Consider the following 16,751-nt stretch of genomic DNA (forward strand, 5'->3'; position numbering starts at 1 on the left):
TCGTTTACCTTTGTGCGTTTTGCAGGACGGTCGAGTTCGCCATCTGACTCCCGTTCCCGTTCCCGAGTGGTGGCAGACGACATACAGTAAATTTTAGCTAAAGAGCTGAGACTGAAAAGCATAGATAAGATAAAACTATAATCTTTTATCACGATTGCGATATCTCTTTGCGCATAATCTTATCCGCTCTTTTTTTCTTCTTGCATTTCTTTTCTTTTCTTTGTCATTATGTCCTCTCCTCATTTGCAGACTTACGAACAAAGAGCCAAGAAGCATGGAAATCCCGCTGCTAGGAAATTACTCGAGACGATGGAGAGAAAAAAGACAAATCTCTCGGTCAGCGTCGATGTAACGAAGAAAAAGGACTTCCTCGCAATCATTGATGTCGTTGGGCCATTCGTTTGTCTCATAAAGGCAACCAGTCCTTTTTCCGTGCTTTAACTGTCATGCTCATGGTCGTCAACATCAAGACCCATATTGATATCATTGAAGATTTCGATCAAACAGTCATCGAGCATCTACAGGAGCTCAGCGTAAAGCATGACTTTTTGATCTTTGAAGATCGAAAATTTGCTGATATCGGTATGCTTATATCCCATCCCATTTCATTATCTTCATGCGCTGGCCACCATTCGTAGGAAACACCGTTGCATTGCAATACTCCAGCGGAGTGTACAAGATTTCCAGCTGGGCTCACCTTACAAATGCCCATGCAGTTCCTGGCCCGTCGATCATAACTGGCCTATCGTCTATTGGCTTGCCTCTCGGGAGAGGGCTCATCCTCTTATCTGAGATGAGCTCCAAGGGTGCTCTCACTACAGGGTCCTATACCGAGGATGCAGTGCGTATGGCTCGATCACGCCGTGACTTCGTCGTAGGCTTCATTGCCCAGAAGCGTATGGACGGGATCGGTGCAATCGAAGCAGACGATGTCACCGAGGAAGACTTCCTTGTGCTCGCTCCTGGTGTCGGACTTGACTCTAAAGGCGATGCCATGGGCCAGCAGTATCGAACACCGAGGGAGGTTGTCCTGGAGTCAGGTTGCGATGTGATCATCGTCGGAAGGGGTATTTATGGCAAAAGCGACCAGTTGGATGTCGAAAATGTGCGCAAGCAAGCAGAGAGATACCGGCAGGAGGGATGGTCAGCGTACTTAGAGCGAGTATCATTGAGCCCATAACCATGTAGCAATATGATTTCCACCGTTGGGTGTCGCATTTCTCATCGTGGCAGTAATTGAAGCCCGTGCCAAGGCGAGATCCTTGGCTGCTCTACGAAGAGTATCATAGATTCAAATCTGTAATCAGGTACGTTTTTCAGTACCTGCATGATAAATATCCAAAAACACATGTATAGGCTTTTACATCGTTGAGAAATAAAACATACAGTAAAATTCTCTAGCGCTACATCGCCATATCCCTTACTTATTCGATACACATTATGGGTGCGGCTCTTAGCCGCCTCCACTACCATCAAGGCCTTGTTCAAGGCGTATGCGCTCTTCTTCTTTGGCTTCCTTCTCTTCTGCCTCAACCACTTCAACATCCAAAGGGAATGTTAAGATAGCCGCGATGCCAGTCAATTGATTCAGCTCTATGTCCAGGCAAAATAAGAAACATACAACTATATAGATGAAAGGGCTTACGCTGGCCAGATTCATGCATGCTGGAAAATATCACTACCTCTGCACCTTTCTGTTGGACACCCTCCACAAGCTGCACGTATTTCTTCCTCAGCTTTGGATCGCTCGCGCTGAATGATTTTTTAAGAATCCATGTCATTAAATGGACAATATGGTGAGTAAGCTTACCGGAATAGCTCATCGGAAATCAACAAAGTCCCCACAGCACCACGATCTGCAGCCAATGAAACATGGTCTGGGCCATACCATGCTCGCATCTCATCTACTCCAAGCATCCTAAAGAATCTAAGATAATCGAATTATAAAAGATGGCCCAAAATAATCAGGGGTCAATTACTTACTTGTCAAGAACAATACCCTCTCGTGCAAATTTAGTTTCTTTCAGTTGTGCGACAATCTGCACAAAGCTTGTTCATACCAAACCCCTTACGATGCTCAACAGGTAGAAAACACGTACCTCGGGGCTTTTCAAGACCTCCACCAAACTATGGACATGTGCACTGCTCACGTGGACCTTGACGGCCTTTTCACGCAGTGACTTCGCCAATGACTTATCCCCTCTCCGACTGGCTTCACCTACTATCCAATCATATACTCCGTCTCTTGTCCATCCAGGGCTGGCAAGAACAATGGCACGCAAACCAGGGGTTGCGTATGGTATATGTCTTGTGAATGCATCGTATAGTGCTGCATAGAATTTGACCATCGCCTTCTCATGTTGTGCAGTACCAGGTGCAGAAGCCTTTCGCGGTATAGGAACAGATAAACGATGTGTGACAAGCGTCAGATGCTGCGAGAGCAAACAGAATGCGGCGGTGCCCTCTCCAATGACCACGGCGCCGACTTCTGCGCCGCGTCCGGGGATGCAGGATTCTTGTACACGAGAAAGCGCAATACTATCCCATCCCTCTGTTTTCTCGATACGAACGTCTCTATTTGATTCTATGTCAAGGGTGTGGAATGCACCAAGTTTCACGTGTTGATTTTCAGATGTAACACGTCCTGATATGTGTAGGGAAGCCGTGGTTGGGGAAGCAGAGGAGTTGGAAGATGAGGTTGCATTAGCTGCAGATTGATCTGGAGTTGAGGGAGGTGCTCCAGAGGAGGAAAAGTCGACACGGGAGACTTGTAGAGTAAGATTCAGCCTGACTCGATGTGATTCCGTAGATCCAGTTGCTGAAACGTTCTGTACACGGCTGAGAAAAGGTGAAAAGGTGAGAGATAATCCATATGCGATCCCAGTAAATATTCACCGGATTGCAGGAGCACGAACAAGGTCATCTTGTTGTATGAGGTTGTAGAGGTGCCACATATCTTCATCGTCTTCAGGTCGAAGCGTAACGTGACCCTGTAATCCTCTTCAGCAAAAAGCTGATAGATTATGAGCAATAAAACATACAGTTCCGTACTTGTCAACATACTTGTTCACAAGCTTCATCGTTGCCTAATAATACAGAGAATCTGGCGTTTTTACTTTCTGGTAGGGGTTCAAGCTGGGTGGAGCCGAAAACATACCGATAAGGTAATCAAAGATCTGAAGATCTATAGCCGCGGCACCTTGCTCTGCCAAAATCTGCTCGAGGTCCAAACGTGCTCCCCTTGCAAGGTGCGTCCATCATGCCTATCTTTGACGATGAAAGGCATGTTCATTTGTTCGCTATATTAACCAACGAAACTGAGGCATAGATCCCCAAAGTTTACCTCCAAAAGTAGCATCTCTTGCTGCACGCCTGGTCGAGCCTAACAACGATCCGAAGAAGTTCGAGGACGAGGAAGATGATGATGCTATCTTCGCAGAACTGGAGGCTGAAATAGAAAATGATGATAGTGCAACACTGAGAGAGCAGGGACTTGATCGACTGAAGCAAGAGTGAGTGCTACAGCATTGATTCAACAGTCTTATAACGAGACTACATCAGGATGGCGAAAGTGAAAGAAATGCAGGATAATGCACATGGGAGATATATGGAGATCACTAATGAAAAGGAGGTCGTCCGGATAAGTGCGTAAGTTAAAGTTGGTTGATCCAAGTCACGACCATTCAAAAATGATGATTCTCATCCCACAAAGGAACGAGCCACGCTGTATAGTTCACTTTTACCACACCAATTTCCGCAGATGTGAAATTATGGACAAACATCTTGCTGTGGGTTGCAGTCCTCGTGCGTTTTATATATGGAAATATTCAGTTAAATTCTCGCAGAAACTTGCGCCGAAATACTTCTCCACACGTTTCATACGGGTCTTCGTAGAAAACATACCGTGGCTAGTTGAGAAACTTGTCATCAAAGTTTTACCTTGTGTTGTTTGCTTTGTCGATGGCGTGTCAAAAGATCGGTGAGTGGTCGCACACATATTCATATTTCCGTGTACCACGAGCACGAGGTCGGGGGATGTATGCTCTGCCTTATATGCGCCTATTTGCTGTTCACTCATCTTTTCCACCTGCATAGTTTGATTGGCTTCGAAGAACTAGGGAACAATGATGCTTTTGACACTGCTGTTCTCGAGCTAAGATTGACTCAATCTGGTGAGCTTCGCAACACGTACCGATATTTTCATGACCAATCCCGTTGTAGGCGTAATACAGAAGGGAGGCAATAAATTTGGGCCAGTGACTTATAACATATCTTCATCTTCATCGTTATCCATGCCCAGGCGAACTTTACGTGGCAGTGGTGCGCAGGACGACGAAGAATTTGATTTGGATGATTGAGCTTACAATTTTCATCATGGAAAGGCTTTTCAATTGTTGCGGTATCTTCCTTGGTCAGTGTTATTTCATGTAGTATACGGAGGACTCATGGTAATTTGCACGAATGTTCTCGCGAGCTGAAAGTAGTAAGGCCCCTATCACGTACAACGCTTCGATACGCTGATCTTCAGCAGAATGAGATACACTAGGTAACTCTTCTCCAGGATCTGTGAATGACCCTTCAACAGGTCGATACATCCAGTTGCAAACCGAAACTCCTATAGCGTGATACTCTCTCCAACCTACAGTGCTTGCTTACTCCTGACCCGGGGTCTTATATCTTCTCAATGCACGCTCCCTAACTTCTTGATGCTGAACGATGGGCCTAGGGTATCCTAGCTTGTCGGCTATCTTTACTGGAGGGTTGTGCACTTCTGCTCATGGTGTCAGTCTTATTCATATTTGAGAGTTCAATTGCTTACCAGGCCCTCGTAGATTCTTCAGCTCTTCCACGAAATGTCTTATGTAGTCCCCAGTAGGGTCTGCCTTGACACTCTGTGAGTAAGGATTGAACAGGCGAAAATACGGTGCTGGGTCTACGCCTGTGGAGGCACTCCACTGCCATCCACCATTGTTAGACGCGAGGTCCCCATCAATAAGCTGTTCCATGAAGTACTGGGCAACAAACTTTTTGTCAAGATTGACAAATGATACAGTGTGCAAAGAGCTTACCCGTTCACCTAAGCGCCAGTCAAGCATGAGGTCTTTGGAAAGGAACATCGCAACTATCATACGCATGCGATTGTGCATCCAACCTAAATCTCGTGATAGTGAGCATGGTGTATTCCAGGACATAAAAAAATTCCTAACCCATTGTATTCACTTGCCTCATAGCTGCATCGACAATAGGGATACCAGTCTTTCCCTGTTTCCAGGCGTTTAGGTGTTCCTCATTCACCTCCCACTTGACGTCTGCCATCTTCTCTTGGAACGGACGCCCCATCGATACGCGTGGATACGACGCAAGAACATTGTTGTAAAAGTCCCGCCAAGCTGTGGACGAGTCTCATCAGGGTTCTTTCCAAAGCATGGCCAATATTGTTCGATGCACTCACCGATCTCTTGCACCCATTTCCCCACTCCAGTAGTTCTTCCTGCTTCAACTTTTGTGATGTCTAGCAAGACCATGGAAGCCCTAACGCACTCTCTCGCAGAAATGACTCCTGCTGAAAGGTAGGGACTGATCCTGGAGGTTGTATCGCGATCTGCCCTGTCGCGCACATCTTTGTACGCGATGACTCGGCTCCGTTTCTCTGAAACCTCCGCTTCAGATGCTAAAGGATCTGCCGCACCAATCTGGCTGACACGAGATTTGGTATGGAGAAACCGAGAGAGAACCTACTCAAATGAGATATGACGTACTTCTGAGCATATTTAAGATGTAAAGAAGATAGGTAGGATACCTCTTTTGCAGCGTCAGCTCCAGCTGGCCATACTTTCTGCATTGTCTCTTTGTCTATGTCCTCAAGTTTGAATCCATCCACAAAGTCGGGCACAGCGATTTCAAAAAGTGGACCAAAAATTGGATGCTGGCGAACGATGATAGAATTGCGTTGAGGTATGGGAGATGAATCAAGGTAAGTAGATATATTGCTATTCAAAGTCGCGATCCAATTGCGCTGATATGGCGAATAGACCTATGGTATTAACGTAGCGTCAGCACGTTCACTTTACTAGTAAGATTTGATGTTTACTGTATATGCTTTGCCATTCTTGGTCTCTAAAACTCCAGGCTCTATGATACACTTGTCGTGGACAAAATTTGGTCTGATCTTGTATTCTTTTGCAAGCTGGCATATCCTGATGTCACGACGAAGTTCATCAAGTTCGTACTCAATGTTTGCGAAAAGTTGAGTGGTTTGAAGTGACTGCAGAATAGAAAGAACTCGCTCAGGAAGGGTACGCCTTGTGGTATGCATTATTGTATAAAGTGGTATGTCGAGTAGGGTTAGAGAGGACTATATCCGTGTAAGTGGGAACGTAAGTTTCAATGAGGACTTTACTTACTTTGATAATACGAAGATTTCGAAGGGTAAAATCGATCCTACGTTTACTACGATCATGCGCCACGTAATCCTGAGGGCTAAGTACAAATAAGACGATGAGAGGAACACTATCTGAAACTGCTCGAGCTGATGCTTGCGCAAGAGCTCTGTTGTCAATTACTGGATACAGTAGTCTCAGTATCGCACTTTCACGTATGCCATAAAGAATAGGGATACGTACTTCTAAGGTCATTCATTCTCATCCAGTAAACAATGCAATTTCCCTTTGGTGGGTCCTCGATAGCATCTTTATTCGCCCTCAAGAGTCTTGGGAGAGGCGGGTCGGCCTGAACAGCATTGGCATCTCCAATAGAGGCGACTTTCTTAGGTATGAAAGCGTAATTTGTTCTGCTTTTCTTGGCGATTACTATAGGACTCGAACTGCGGGCTCTCTTAGACATGGTGGTAAAGGAAAGAAACATGCAAGATTCTACAGAATGTCGTTACAGTACATCGGGTTTTAAATAATTGTTCCAAAATTCGTAGCATTCGGTTTCGATCGAGGAGTTTCGATCGAAACCAGATGACGTCACCTCATAATGACCCGTTTTTATCTCAAAGGGCCAACTGTGAAATCGCCCAGTTAGAATCAGGACGAGTCAAGCAGAAGAAAAACTTACCAAAGCTAGATGACCGCCAACGACAGGGCGATTCTGGAAACCACCACTGATATCTCCAGAGACACTGTCGTACCAGTCGCTCAAGGGAACACTGTTCTCGCCGTTACCAATGTACTTGACGACAGATGAGATGAACGTGTCCCGCATGGTATCATCAGTCACGATAGCGGCAGTCCACGACTGCCAATCACTCTTCGTGTAAGTGTGTCGGGTGTCTAATGGCACACCGTATGTGTCTACGTTGATTTTAGCCAAGTTATCCTTGAATCAAAAGGCCAATTTACTCACTGGTAACGGTCTTGTACCATGCAGTCTCTGTATATCACGGGTCAGGGAGAGAGAGATGGTTAAGATAACATTTATCTTACGCATGTCATAAACCGACTGAGGGAAAACATTGGTTCCCAATAACTTGTCTGCGTACAAGTTGTATGAGAGACCCCAGCTAGAATCGTCGCCATACGACAAAGTCAAATGTGATCCATCACTGGCCGTAGCGAAAGTTTGCCACTGAGTCACATAACTGGCTGCAATAGACTAAAAGGAGTATCAAGTTAGGTCACACTGGACATTGCGACCTAGATGGACGTACACTGTAGTTGGATTCTTTCTGAGTGTCTCCGAGCATGCCAGCAATGACGGACATTGCTTTGATACCGACAATACCCTTGATAGCAAGGTTAGTCTGATTGGCAAGCGAGCCAGCAAAGTCATCCGTGCTGATCTGATTCGCGGGGATAAGTGCTTCAGCAATGAGATATTGAGTCCATTGGTCGAGGAGACTAGACTGTGAAAAGCAATTCATCTAAGAACTCGGCCCAAAGAAAATATGAATTTGAGCTAACGTAGGTAGTGATGAGCGAGGTATCGTTGGACTTCTGAGTATAGCTCAAGGCCATGATAAGCATGTTGCCGCTCTCTGTGGATAGATTAGCAACTATCAAAACCTTAAACCGATGGACAAACCTTCAAGAGGCATAGTCTCATCCTTTCCGTCATTGTGACCGAGGGCCTGGGGGTAGGCGGATCCTAACGATGATGCGTCAGAAACGTTAGTTAGCTGATAAAACTGTGCTCACCAAGGTCATGGCAGGCCCATTTGTTAGGGTATTGTCCGGTTGCCTGGTACTCGAAAAGGCCGAGTATGAGATACTTGCCCAGAGCTGGGTTGGTGTATAATAAGATGGGCCAAGCAGGGAAGATAACGTCGACGGTGTTGACGTTCTGTTAAGAGTTAGCAGAGTGACTATGCAAAAATTCATATAAGTAGCTCACTCCATCGCTAGATATTTCTGTAATCGTGTTTTAGATTTATTGGAGAAGGAATAAAGCAAGGTCTGACCTTTGAGGAACATCAAGACGTCAGCAGTGTTCCAGGAGCCGTCGCTGTTCTTGGATATAGTGATCTCGGTTGCGCCAAATGCTTGCCTGACAGACATTGCAACCAGGCCAGCATAATCAGTTGAGATAGCAGATGCATCACTCTGGAGCTGAGAGTCGAAGGCTTGAGCTCTTCCCAAAGCAGCAGTGTAGTCCGAATGGAAGAATGCGATCTATAAAGTTACTTGTCAGCATACAGAACTTATGAGTAAAGGTAAGAAAACGCACTGCATCGGCGACACTGGCGTAATTACTCCAGAAGTAGAGACTCCTGGCTTGAAGCTGGTTGTTCGCGATAATATATTCAACAGCAGGGTCCCTGGCTTGACCAACGGAGAAGACTACGGGGGTACTTGCGGTAGTTCCGACAGTTCCCAGATCGTGAGCGAAGGCAAATACAGGCCAGTCGTCGTTGATGGCGCGGAAATTTGTGTCGAGAGTGTTGGCAAGCACGCCGTTATTGATAAATTGCGCACGAACAACGGCATCTTGACCAGTTTGGTAGGTCGCCGAAGCAGTCTACAAAAAGAGGTGATTAGTCACGTGAGTGTAAACGTGACAAGAATAGTTTACATTATCCGTGGAGTAGTAGACAGAACCCTCTGTGTATGACGACGATTAACCTAAAAGGGAATATCAGAAGGTATCTGGACTCACGTTGAATACGGTCCGAGACTTCGGTATAGAGTTGTTGATTCTCAAGTTGGACTTGGTGGGTGAGAACATTGCCAGTAGTTGTGCTAGTCCAGTTGACGGTAAGGGTGTCGTCACTCGCGACCCATTCGGCGCTGATATCTGTGTAAACGCTCACGGTGTGAGAGTTACCATCATTCGAAACGGCCGATAGTGTCAGGTAGGAGAAAGGAGTCGATTGTTTTACGAGATCAGTTGGCTATAATTACCGCAGATGAGATCACTACTGAAGGATACTATGAGAATGCAAACTCACCTCAACAGGGCTGAAGAAGTTGGCCGTCAAATCAATTGGGCCCGCAGTCATAACAAATGTACTTTGAGTGGACGTGATCTGTAAGGCAAAGTTAAGTCCTTACGATATCACGAACGTAGATTGGCTCTACTAACGTCAAGGCTCTTCTGTGTGGCCGCCGTAGCGCCAGCCACTATTGGCAAGCCAAGGAAATTGTAGGTTGTGCCATCAATGCGGACATATCCGGCCCATCCAACGTTCTGTAACAATCACCCCTGAATCAGTAAAGCTGTCGCTATGATTGACGGATTTACACACGGTACCAGTCCAGAATGTCGGCCAAGCTGCGTTCAGGGCGGTCCCCGCACCCTGAGGAAGCCAAGCAGACACATAAGGTGAACGGACAGCAAGGGGAACGGAAGCAGGGTTAAATGGGGTAGCTGTCCATGAGACAGCTTGTACGCCAGTAGAAATCGAGAGCGCCAGTGAGGCAAAAGAAAACAGATTGAGTAAACCCATGGTGCGTTTTTGGAGAGAAAGAGACGCTGAAATATTGGTGCTTTATACCCTCGAGATGCACAGATCACGTCAAGATATGACATAATAAGAACAATACCTGTGGGGGGAAGTTGCACATTCTCTTGAGGACGTTGTATCACACTGCATGTATGATTCTGAGCATGCGGGTACCGCCAACGTGACAAGCACATGTCCCAGGCGTAGCCGCATCTAAATTCCCTCGAATTAACGGCTGGTGTCTCGGGAGGCCTACCAACTCGTGACTCCAGAGGAATGATTTTAAATCCACAAGGCTCGGTTCAGGCCAAGAACCTGCTGTGAAGTGCGGTACGAAGGAATGATTACGAGATCGGTTGTGGTCATCGTACGCCCATCTAGTGAACTGGCATGGTATGCTGAAGGCCTAAACCCGTGATGATGACATATTAGTATCGTGGCTGATCTGTCGAACGCTATATTTGGGCGTAGGGAATGTCCTAAAACACGCACATATTGCTCAGCTCCAGGCGATTCATGACCATAATTGCACAGATTACTGCCAGACATGACAATGATGCTAGATTCTTTCGAGAAATTCCAGATGGCTAAATGACGCAACGTGTCGGTCCGGAGGGCAGCTGACCTCCGAGGGAGGTCACACCGTTTTGCGTCTGTCACCGACAAACCAATAGGGGCCAAGCTTGTCAAAAATAGCACGGTGAAAAAATCATATGCAAGGTAGAGCACAGGCTCAACATAGAAAGGACGATTATGGTTGTGTGCAGTCGCGTGTACGTTACCCATAATTGTGGGAACGTGTACCCAGACGTACTGCCAACGGTACCTTGAAGTCAATATGGGATCAAAAAGTGATAGGACCTGGAAAAGAAGGATTATCCATCGCTGGCACAAGATATGCATACGAAACTGAGGTCACTTACTAGCACGGGAACAGACACTCGAGGCTCTGCTGTCCGGAGGCCGACAAGCACAAAATGTTAGCAGAACACAAGGCAGCTCACGTGAACGCATGACGTGATATTGATCACTATTTGCTCTCAAAGCTTTTGCCAAACAATAAACAATAGCATCAATGCCGTGCGCTGCCGCGGCATATCGCAATCGCAAAGTCGTCGAGATACTCCAAAGTGCTGTATTCGTTAGCATACTGGTCTATCTGGCTAATTTAAGGATAATTTCAGTACGACAGTGTGGGCTAGTTAGCGGGATATGAGGGTGAGCGTCGCACTAACACTAACACGACCAAGCTAAATTCGGACCTTAGCGCCAGATACAGTTCATACTCGACATCCGGTAGATCGATGTCTGATAACGATAACGCTGGGGATAAAGTCAGGCGTCGATCAGCTGACACAGGCCCATACTTGACTGAGTGGCCCATGACTGACTTACCCCATGTTAGTCTCGATCAAAAAGCGGCTACGTACTACATGGCCCTCCCGTCTGATGCGAAGCTTGACTTCTTTTTTTTTATCGCTATATCGTTCAATATAATACAATATTATTCAGCTTGAAGATTATCTTGATCACTTCCAAGAACCATATTGGTCAAATTTGCGATGGGCGCATAGCCTAAAGCTCATGATTGTAGCGGGGAATTATCCCCGCATATACGAACGTCGGGTCTTGGGCAGACCATATCAAGCCGATCAGGTACAGCTTGGGGTATGTGGCCCCGCCGGTAGCGGGGTACGCGTCCCTTAGCATGATGCCATACTGTTCCCCCACCGCTTGTCTAAGTAATTCACAACCTGCAGAATAACAATCAATGACTTGATGCACTCAACTAGTCACTGGCCTACGCACTTTTTGCCCTCTCTCATCGCTATTTATCGCTACTTTTCTACCCCTTCTGACACGCCTGAGAAGTCCTATTGAATGACCGAGTACCCAAAGCACCACGATAATAATGACACGACAGTATTGAGAAACAGGGATCCAGAATACCAGATCCATTCCAGGAACTACCAACGTGGGTCCATGCAAAGAATGCACTAGGTACGCGAAAGTGTCTGCGAGGGCAGCGGAAGACTCTTGGCTCCCCACCAGAACGCCTTGATCGATACTTCGGGCATAAAAAATGCCACAAGGCTTGAAAGGACTATGCTGATGGTTGTAAGGGGCGTCGACGTCGTGGATGGGAATATTAGACGCAATCTGTCGCTGCTCGCACTCTATCAGCACAAAACGTTTAATCAGCAGTGACAGGCACAACCTCGGAGGGAAGGCATGAATTACCGTGTGTAGTTGTCGGAGAAATTCTGGTCGTGCCTTTGGAGAGTGCTGTGATTCGTAGGAGCCCGAGCGCCCGTGTGAATGTGCGAAAACTCGAGTTGTCTACCCCAGTTGTGGCCGATTGCGTCAACTCGAATGTGGGTTGTCCTTTGGGTAGACTAAAGGCAAAACAAGTAAGCTTAAATATTCCATGTTGCAGTTACAGCACATAACTTTCTGAAAACGCCACCTCTAGCGTGAATACACCAGGACAGGAAAACGTTATTATTTTACTGGCAAGCCTGCATGATGATAACTGAAGTCAACATAATTGTCACTCTGCGGCTGGTAGTTCGTTGTGCATGAAAACTACTTGCCACGAAAAGTACACAGAGTAAGTGACCCTGTGTTCTGCGCTACTTATACTTGTTTTTTTTTTGAACCCGGTTTGGCCATGTCGTCTCGTAAATATATTTCCGTATTGCAAATTTCCCCCATAGTTAACGGCCGTGGATCCTTAATATTGATGCAGGTACAACTGCAGGGTGACCACTATGCATACGGATTTGGACGAAATAAAAATACGCAGCCTGGGGCCTGGAACTGCTGTAAACCAGGTGACAGCAACCACCCTTCGATGCGCTGCCTGGTGACGATGTGTGTTGACAATCAGAAATCAGCATGAAACGACGAGGCAACCCCGTTTCGAACTTTGTTTTCTTTGCTTCAGTTGGTGGAAGTCTTCCCGCACGCGGAGAAAGCAAGCAGATACGATTCCGTCGCCATGTCCACATTGCGATGGATGGATGAACGGCACAAAAGGTTCGTATCCGAGCCACAAAAAAAAGCCGAAGTGCTCAATGAACTGAGCTCTGAGCTAATCTCGATTCCAGATTTATACTATAGACAGATGACCAGTCTCGGTATACTGTGTTCGTTGTGGATCGGAGTTCCTCGAAGCCTCGGTCTGCTGGGCCGACCATGGTCCCAACGATGACGTGCAAGCTTGACTTCCCGTCCTAAAATGCTATATATTTTCATGGCCTTCAGTTCCGAGTCAGGTGAGCAATTTTCGGGTCATGAGGAATAATAAACTAACTATTAGCCTCCGGAGGTTAGATTACCCAGTGAAGCTAGTCCGCAAGTGCCTTCGAGGCCCACAAATAGCATATTAATTTCCAAGCATACGAGCGATATCTCCTGAACATTACCTCCCAAGATCGATCAGGTACAAGACGCGAAGTCGCACAGAAAGGATGATTTGAATGGCTATATGCGCTGCCTTGGAAAATACGGCGCCAGCACCACCAGTCACGAGTCACTTGCTGCCCGGCACGTCGACGATGAGTATATTGCTGCCTCGCTTTTGCCTCCTGGTTGGTGAGGCTGGGATTATGAGCCATCCCTGTACCGGATCTTGAAATTATCGATGTTCGGCGAGCGGCCGGTCGAGGATTGCAGGCCATTTTCGAACCACGAACTCGTACCGCCTTGCATTGTAAAACTGCGCTTGGATAGCATAATTAGTTTGTGCTGATATCTACGTGAGTTTGTCTTGTATGATAGTGGCCGCTTTCTGTAACGAGCCTCGTTTCGAGCCATGCTGTACAAGAGCGATAGTCGGAACTCGCTGGACTTCTGAAGCAAACCAAAAATCTGTAAGTGCCCTATACAAATACGCATGTCCCTTTGCTTCACGACCTGGTTGTCACTGCCGTGATTTTTTTCACATCAGAGGTCATCTTCGCGGAACATTGTTCTTCCACCGTCCTTCCAAATTTTTTTTTGCATTCGCAGACGGCATAGTCACCCGTACTACCGTCCAGAACCAGTGACTGTTCCATCTGTGAGTGCATTCTCTGCGAGAAATTCAAGCAGAAGAATTACGAGTTACTTGGGTAGGGATCAAGGTGAGATGAGTAACAAGAAGCGCCGGCTGCGTGTCTCGTACTAGAACCAATGCTACATCAGAAATTATAGAAGAAATATTACTGCACCCTTCTTACCGTAGAAAAAAGTAACACATTATGCACATCTAAAATTCACGAGCCTCCTAGAGGATACGAGAAACACAAGGAAACAGGGAAAAGGGTGGCAGACACGCAGCAGACGCCACCCGCTGTTACGGCATGTGATCTCGACTCCGCGTCGAAGAGGCGCACGATGGGTCTTGCGCGCTGACACCCACCAACGGTACCCTAACAGACCGTCCGCTGGTGGATTCCTCCCTCCCAACGCCCTCGCAGCCATGAGCCTGCCATCATCAAGAGAAATTGAGCTCGAAACATTTGTGAGACAACGAGACGCGCAGGTCGCTGAACTCACGGTAAGGGCTTTTTGCTTGGTTTTAGTGTCGATTTGTCGTGCATCATGGGGCTAATGGCGCTTTGGTACGGTAAGGACGAGGTAGCACGTCTACGTCGGTATTTGTCTGTTCAACCTGATCCGCCAACAGCGAACCCAGTCACGCTCCCGCCTGCCCTGGTATCTGTCTTACTACCGCACATCAACAGGGCCGCTTCTAGCAGTGGGAATGCACCGTCGAGTTCGGGTACGGTGAACACGGCGCTTACACAGCGAGTACGTCTTCTTCAGGAAGAGAACGATGAGCTTTACGAGCTTCTAAAACACGGAGAGACGGGTAAGCTGAAGGAGGAAGTTCGTGGTCTTCGGCGGGTAGTCGATAGGCTTGAAGGAGCTTTGCGAGGTATGTCATTCAGGGCACGCTATCGTTTTCCGTTTTTCCATTTGACGCATTCCAAATAACTCAGAATCGCATCAAGTCATCGTTTCGCTTTCGTACGTCACCTGTGCAACCCGAAGTGTAACACATATCTAACAACTTATCTATAGCTCTGAGCTAGATAAATCCTATGAAAGCTTCCAAACCTCAATTCGCCAGAACAATGCCAATATATCTAATTCCTATGCCCCAGCCTCTCGTAAATCATACCAAGGATCAACACGTGCACCGTCAATAGGCAATGGTGCACAGAGGCTACCTCCCACAGGACCCAGAGCACACAAGAAGCCACGACTATCAGAGCCTCAAATCTCGCCTGCACGTTCCAACGTGTCGCTCCCCACATCGAAACCTCACGTCCCACACTCGTCACGACAAAGCGTCTCGAGAGAGCCTGAACGTTCTCGCTCTCCACGAGTAATGTCTTCAGAAGGACGTGCAAAATCCAGCCACAATGTAAAGATGGAGATCGATGAAGATGCGCGTACGAGGCCACGTTCTCCTGTCGATAGGGAGCGTGAGCGTGAGCGCGAACGTGATAAAGACCACGCAAGGGAGCGCGATAGAGAACGAGACAGAGACAGAGACAGAGATCGCGATCGCTTTTCACGACGTAACGCAGGTGGCGGAGGTGGTCGCAGAGGACGAGGCTTCAATGGTCATTCATATGGGAACGGTGATCGGACGTTAGCGGAGAGAATGGGACTTTGAGTATTGAAGTTATCTGTGATCATTACATGTGGTTTTCAACAAAAAGACAAAATTTCCAGGTTATTTTTAATGTACCCGGTACGGTTATTCGTTGAACTTTGTCCCAATTGTATCGCTAGCTAACTGTTTGTGTCTCTGTTTCTGTGCCACCACAGCTTGTATTCTTACGTCTATGATCGTTGTCGTATTGCTATGAACCCAATCCGTATTCATAATTATTGTGTATCTCCAAGTCTGCACTGTGCTTGTCACGTATCAGGTTGATGTTTTTACCGCTGTAGCTCTAGGTATGGCTATTCATCATTCACGAACTTTGACGGCTTCCGCATGTAATAGATGAACATTATTCGGCATCCAAGAGATCATCGATCAGTACTGCAACATTAATTCCGGCTGGCAGCGCGCACAGCAGCACGGCCGTCCCCTCGTTCACACTTACCAACTTATTCGGGACATGTCAAAAAACCCTCATTTCGCTCTTTTACTTTTTCACCGGTCAGTCACGATCAATTGGGGCGCGACGGCGATTACAAAACAACTTGATACAGTATGTGACAATGTCCGCATTGGCTGCCTTTATGCTGCATGCTGCACTCAGTACGAACAAGTACTAGTGTCCAACGGAACCCGCCACAGACGCGAGTCTCACTTATTTGGCATAATTCCGCACACGCCTTATCAGCCAGCGCGCTAGAGGTTGCGTGATTACTCGTATACTCATATGACCTTCAAGTTGCTCTATCGTATGGCGAAGGACTAAGGAGCTATCGCTAGCACGACATACGAGGCTCTGCACGTCCGCCAGTGCCGGTCCAACCTAGCCAAAAGTAGATGAAACGGCTCACTGTACTAAGAATTGTTGACAAACAATAACTCAGTTCCTGCTCAGATCATACTATGATGTTTTCGTTCAAAGATGTCTAACGCTACGTGTAGCAGTGACGATCATATGATCCACCGTTCTTACAGCTTGAACAGGCTCGTGATGGAATGTGATTGCTGCTATTGACAGAACTTTGAGCTTCTCGTCGCCTGCATGAGGGCTTCTTCGCCGGGTACTTCTAGGAACTTCTTCCAACGCGTTTCATGCCTCGAAAAGTTTAAAATGCAGATTTACCCGACGCGTTTCTACGTTTGGCTTTGCAATTGCTACTTGTACCTACTGAGTACAAATGGGGCTGAAAGAGGACGAAG

General features: G+C 46.9%; 7 protein-coding genes across 7 annotated transcripts; 3 read left to right on the forward strand and 4 right to left on the reverse strand.

The window, feature by feature from the left end:
- Positions 1-152: 152 nt before the first annotated feature.
- On the forward strand, positions 153-1,280 carry SERLADRAFT_461916 (uncharacterized protein; the record flags this gene model as incomplete). The annotated part of the gene is made up of 3 exons (XM_007315844.1): positions 153-414; positions 471-582; positions 639-1,280. 3 exons carry the CDS (start codon positions 229-231, stop codon positions 1,178-1,180), a joined length of 840 nt encoding a protein of 279 aa, XP_007315906.1.
- A 39-nt stretch (positions 1,281-1,319) lies between these two features.
- On the reverse strand, positions 1,320-3,105 carry SERLADRAFT_447035 (uncharacterized protein; the record flags this gene model as incomplete). Its single annotated transcript, XM_007315845.1, has 7 exons — positions 1,320-1,593; positions 1,646-1,752; positions 1,811-1,927; positions 1,984-2,039; positions 2,100-2,838; positions 2,896-2,990; positions 3,042-3,105. 7 exons carry the CDS (start codon positions 3,078-3,080, stop codon positions 1,454-1,456), a joined length of 1,293 nt encoding a protein of 430 aa, XP_007315907.1.
- Positions 3,106-3,259: 154 nt separating this feature from the next.
- Positions 3,260-4,358, forward strand: SERLADRAFT_435583 (uncharacterized protein; the record flags this gene model as incomplete). The annotated part of the gene is made up of 7 exons (XM_007315846.1): positions 3,260-3,294; positions 3,339-3,512; positions 3,562-3,648; positions 3,713-3,788; positions 3,846-3,979; positions 4,096-4,172; positions 4,222-4,358. 7 exons carry the CDS (start codon positions 3,260-3,262, stop codon positions 4,356-4,358), a joined length of 720 nt encoding a protein of 239 aa, XP_007315908.1.
- A 32-nt stretch (positions 4,359-4,390) lies between these two features.
- SERLADRAFT_354967 (uncharacterized protein) lies at positions 4,391-6,895 on the reverse strand (the record flags this gene model as incomplete). The annotated part of the gene is made up of 9 exons (XM_007315847.1): positions 4,391-4,771; positions 4,820-5,012; positions 5,070-5,152; positions 5,208-5,390; positions 5,453-5,735; positions 5,801-6,034; positions 6,092-6,355; positions 6,405-6,562; positions 6,624-6,895. 9 exons carry the CDS (start codon positions 6,862-6,864, stop codon positions 4,653-4,655), a joined length of 1,758 nt encoding a protein of 585 aa, XP_007315909.1.
- Positions 6,850-9,889, reverse strand: SERLADRAFT_360396 (uncharacterized protein; the record flags this gene model as incomplete). The annotated part of the gene is made up of 16 exons (XM_007315848.1): positions 6,850-7,009; positions 7,063-7,298; positions 7,351-7,377; positions 7,431-7,599; positions 7,655-7,849; positions 7,908-7,981; positions 8,029-8,091; positions 8,142-8,286; positions 8,338-8,354; positions 8,405-8,615; positions 8,671-8,961; positions 9,016-9,044; positions 9,100-9,334; positions 9,392-9,469; positions 9,526-9,630; positions 9,689-9,889. 16 exons carry the CDS (start codon positions 9,887-9,889, stop codon positions 6,998-7,000), a joined length of 2,088 nt encoding a protein of 695 aa, XP_007315910.1.
- A 1,116-nt stretch (positions 9,890-11,005) lies between these two features.
- SERLADRAFT_461926 (uncharacterized protein) lies at positions 11,006-12,937 on the reverse strand (the record flags this gene model as incomplete). The annotated part of the gene is made up of 6 exons (XM_007315849.1): positions 11,006-11,207; positions 11,282-11,640; positions 11,696-12,052; positions 12,105-12,282; positions 12,337-12,405; positions 12,481-12,937. One exon carries the CDS (start codon positions 12,895-12,897, stop codon positions 12,604-12,606), a length of 294 nt encoding a protein of 97 aa, XP_007315911.1.
- A 1,338-nt stretch (positions 12,938-14,275) lies between these two features.
- Positions 14,276-15,880, forward strand: SERLADRAFT_461929 (uncharacterized protein; the record flags this gene model as incomplete). The annotated part of the gene is made up of 5 exons (XM_007315850.1): positions 14,276-14,429; positions 14,504-14,810; positions 14,875-14,902; positions 14,957-15,635; positions 15,713-15,880. 4 exons carry the CDS (start codon positions 14,352-14,354, stop codon positions 15,555-15,557), a joined length of 1,014 nt encoding a protein of 337 aa, XP_007315912.1.
- Positions 15,881-16,751: the final 871 nt, after the last annotated feature.

This window comes from Serpula lacrymans (assembly GCF_000218685.1).
Source record: "Serpula lacrymans var. lacrymans S7.9 unplaced genomic scaffold SERLAscaffold_4, whole genome shotgun sequence".
Lineage (NCBI taxonomy): Eukaryota > Fungi > Basidiomycota > Agaricomycetes > Boletales > Serpulaceae > Serpula > Serpula lacrymans.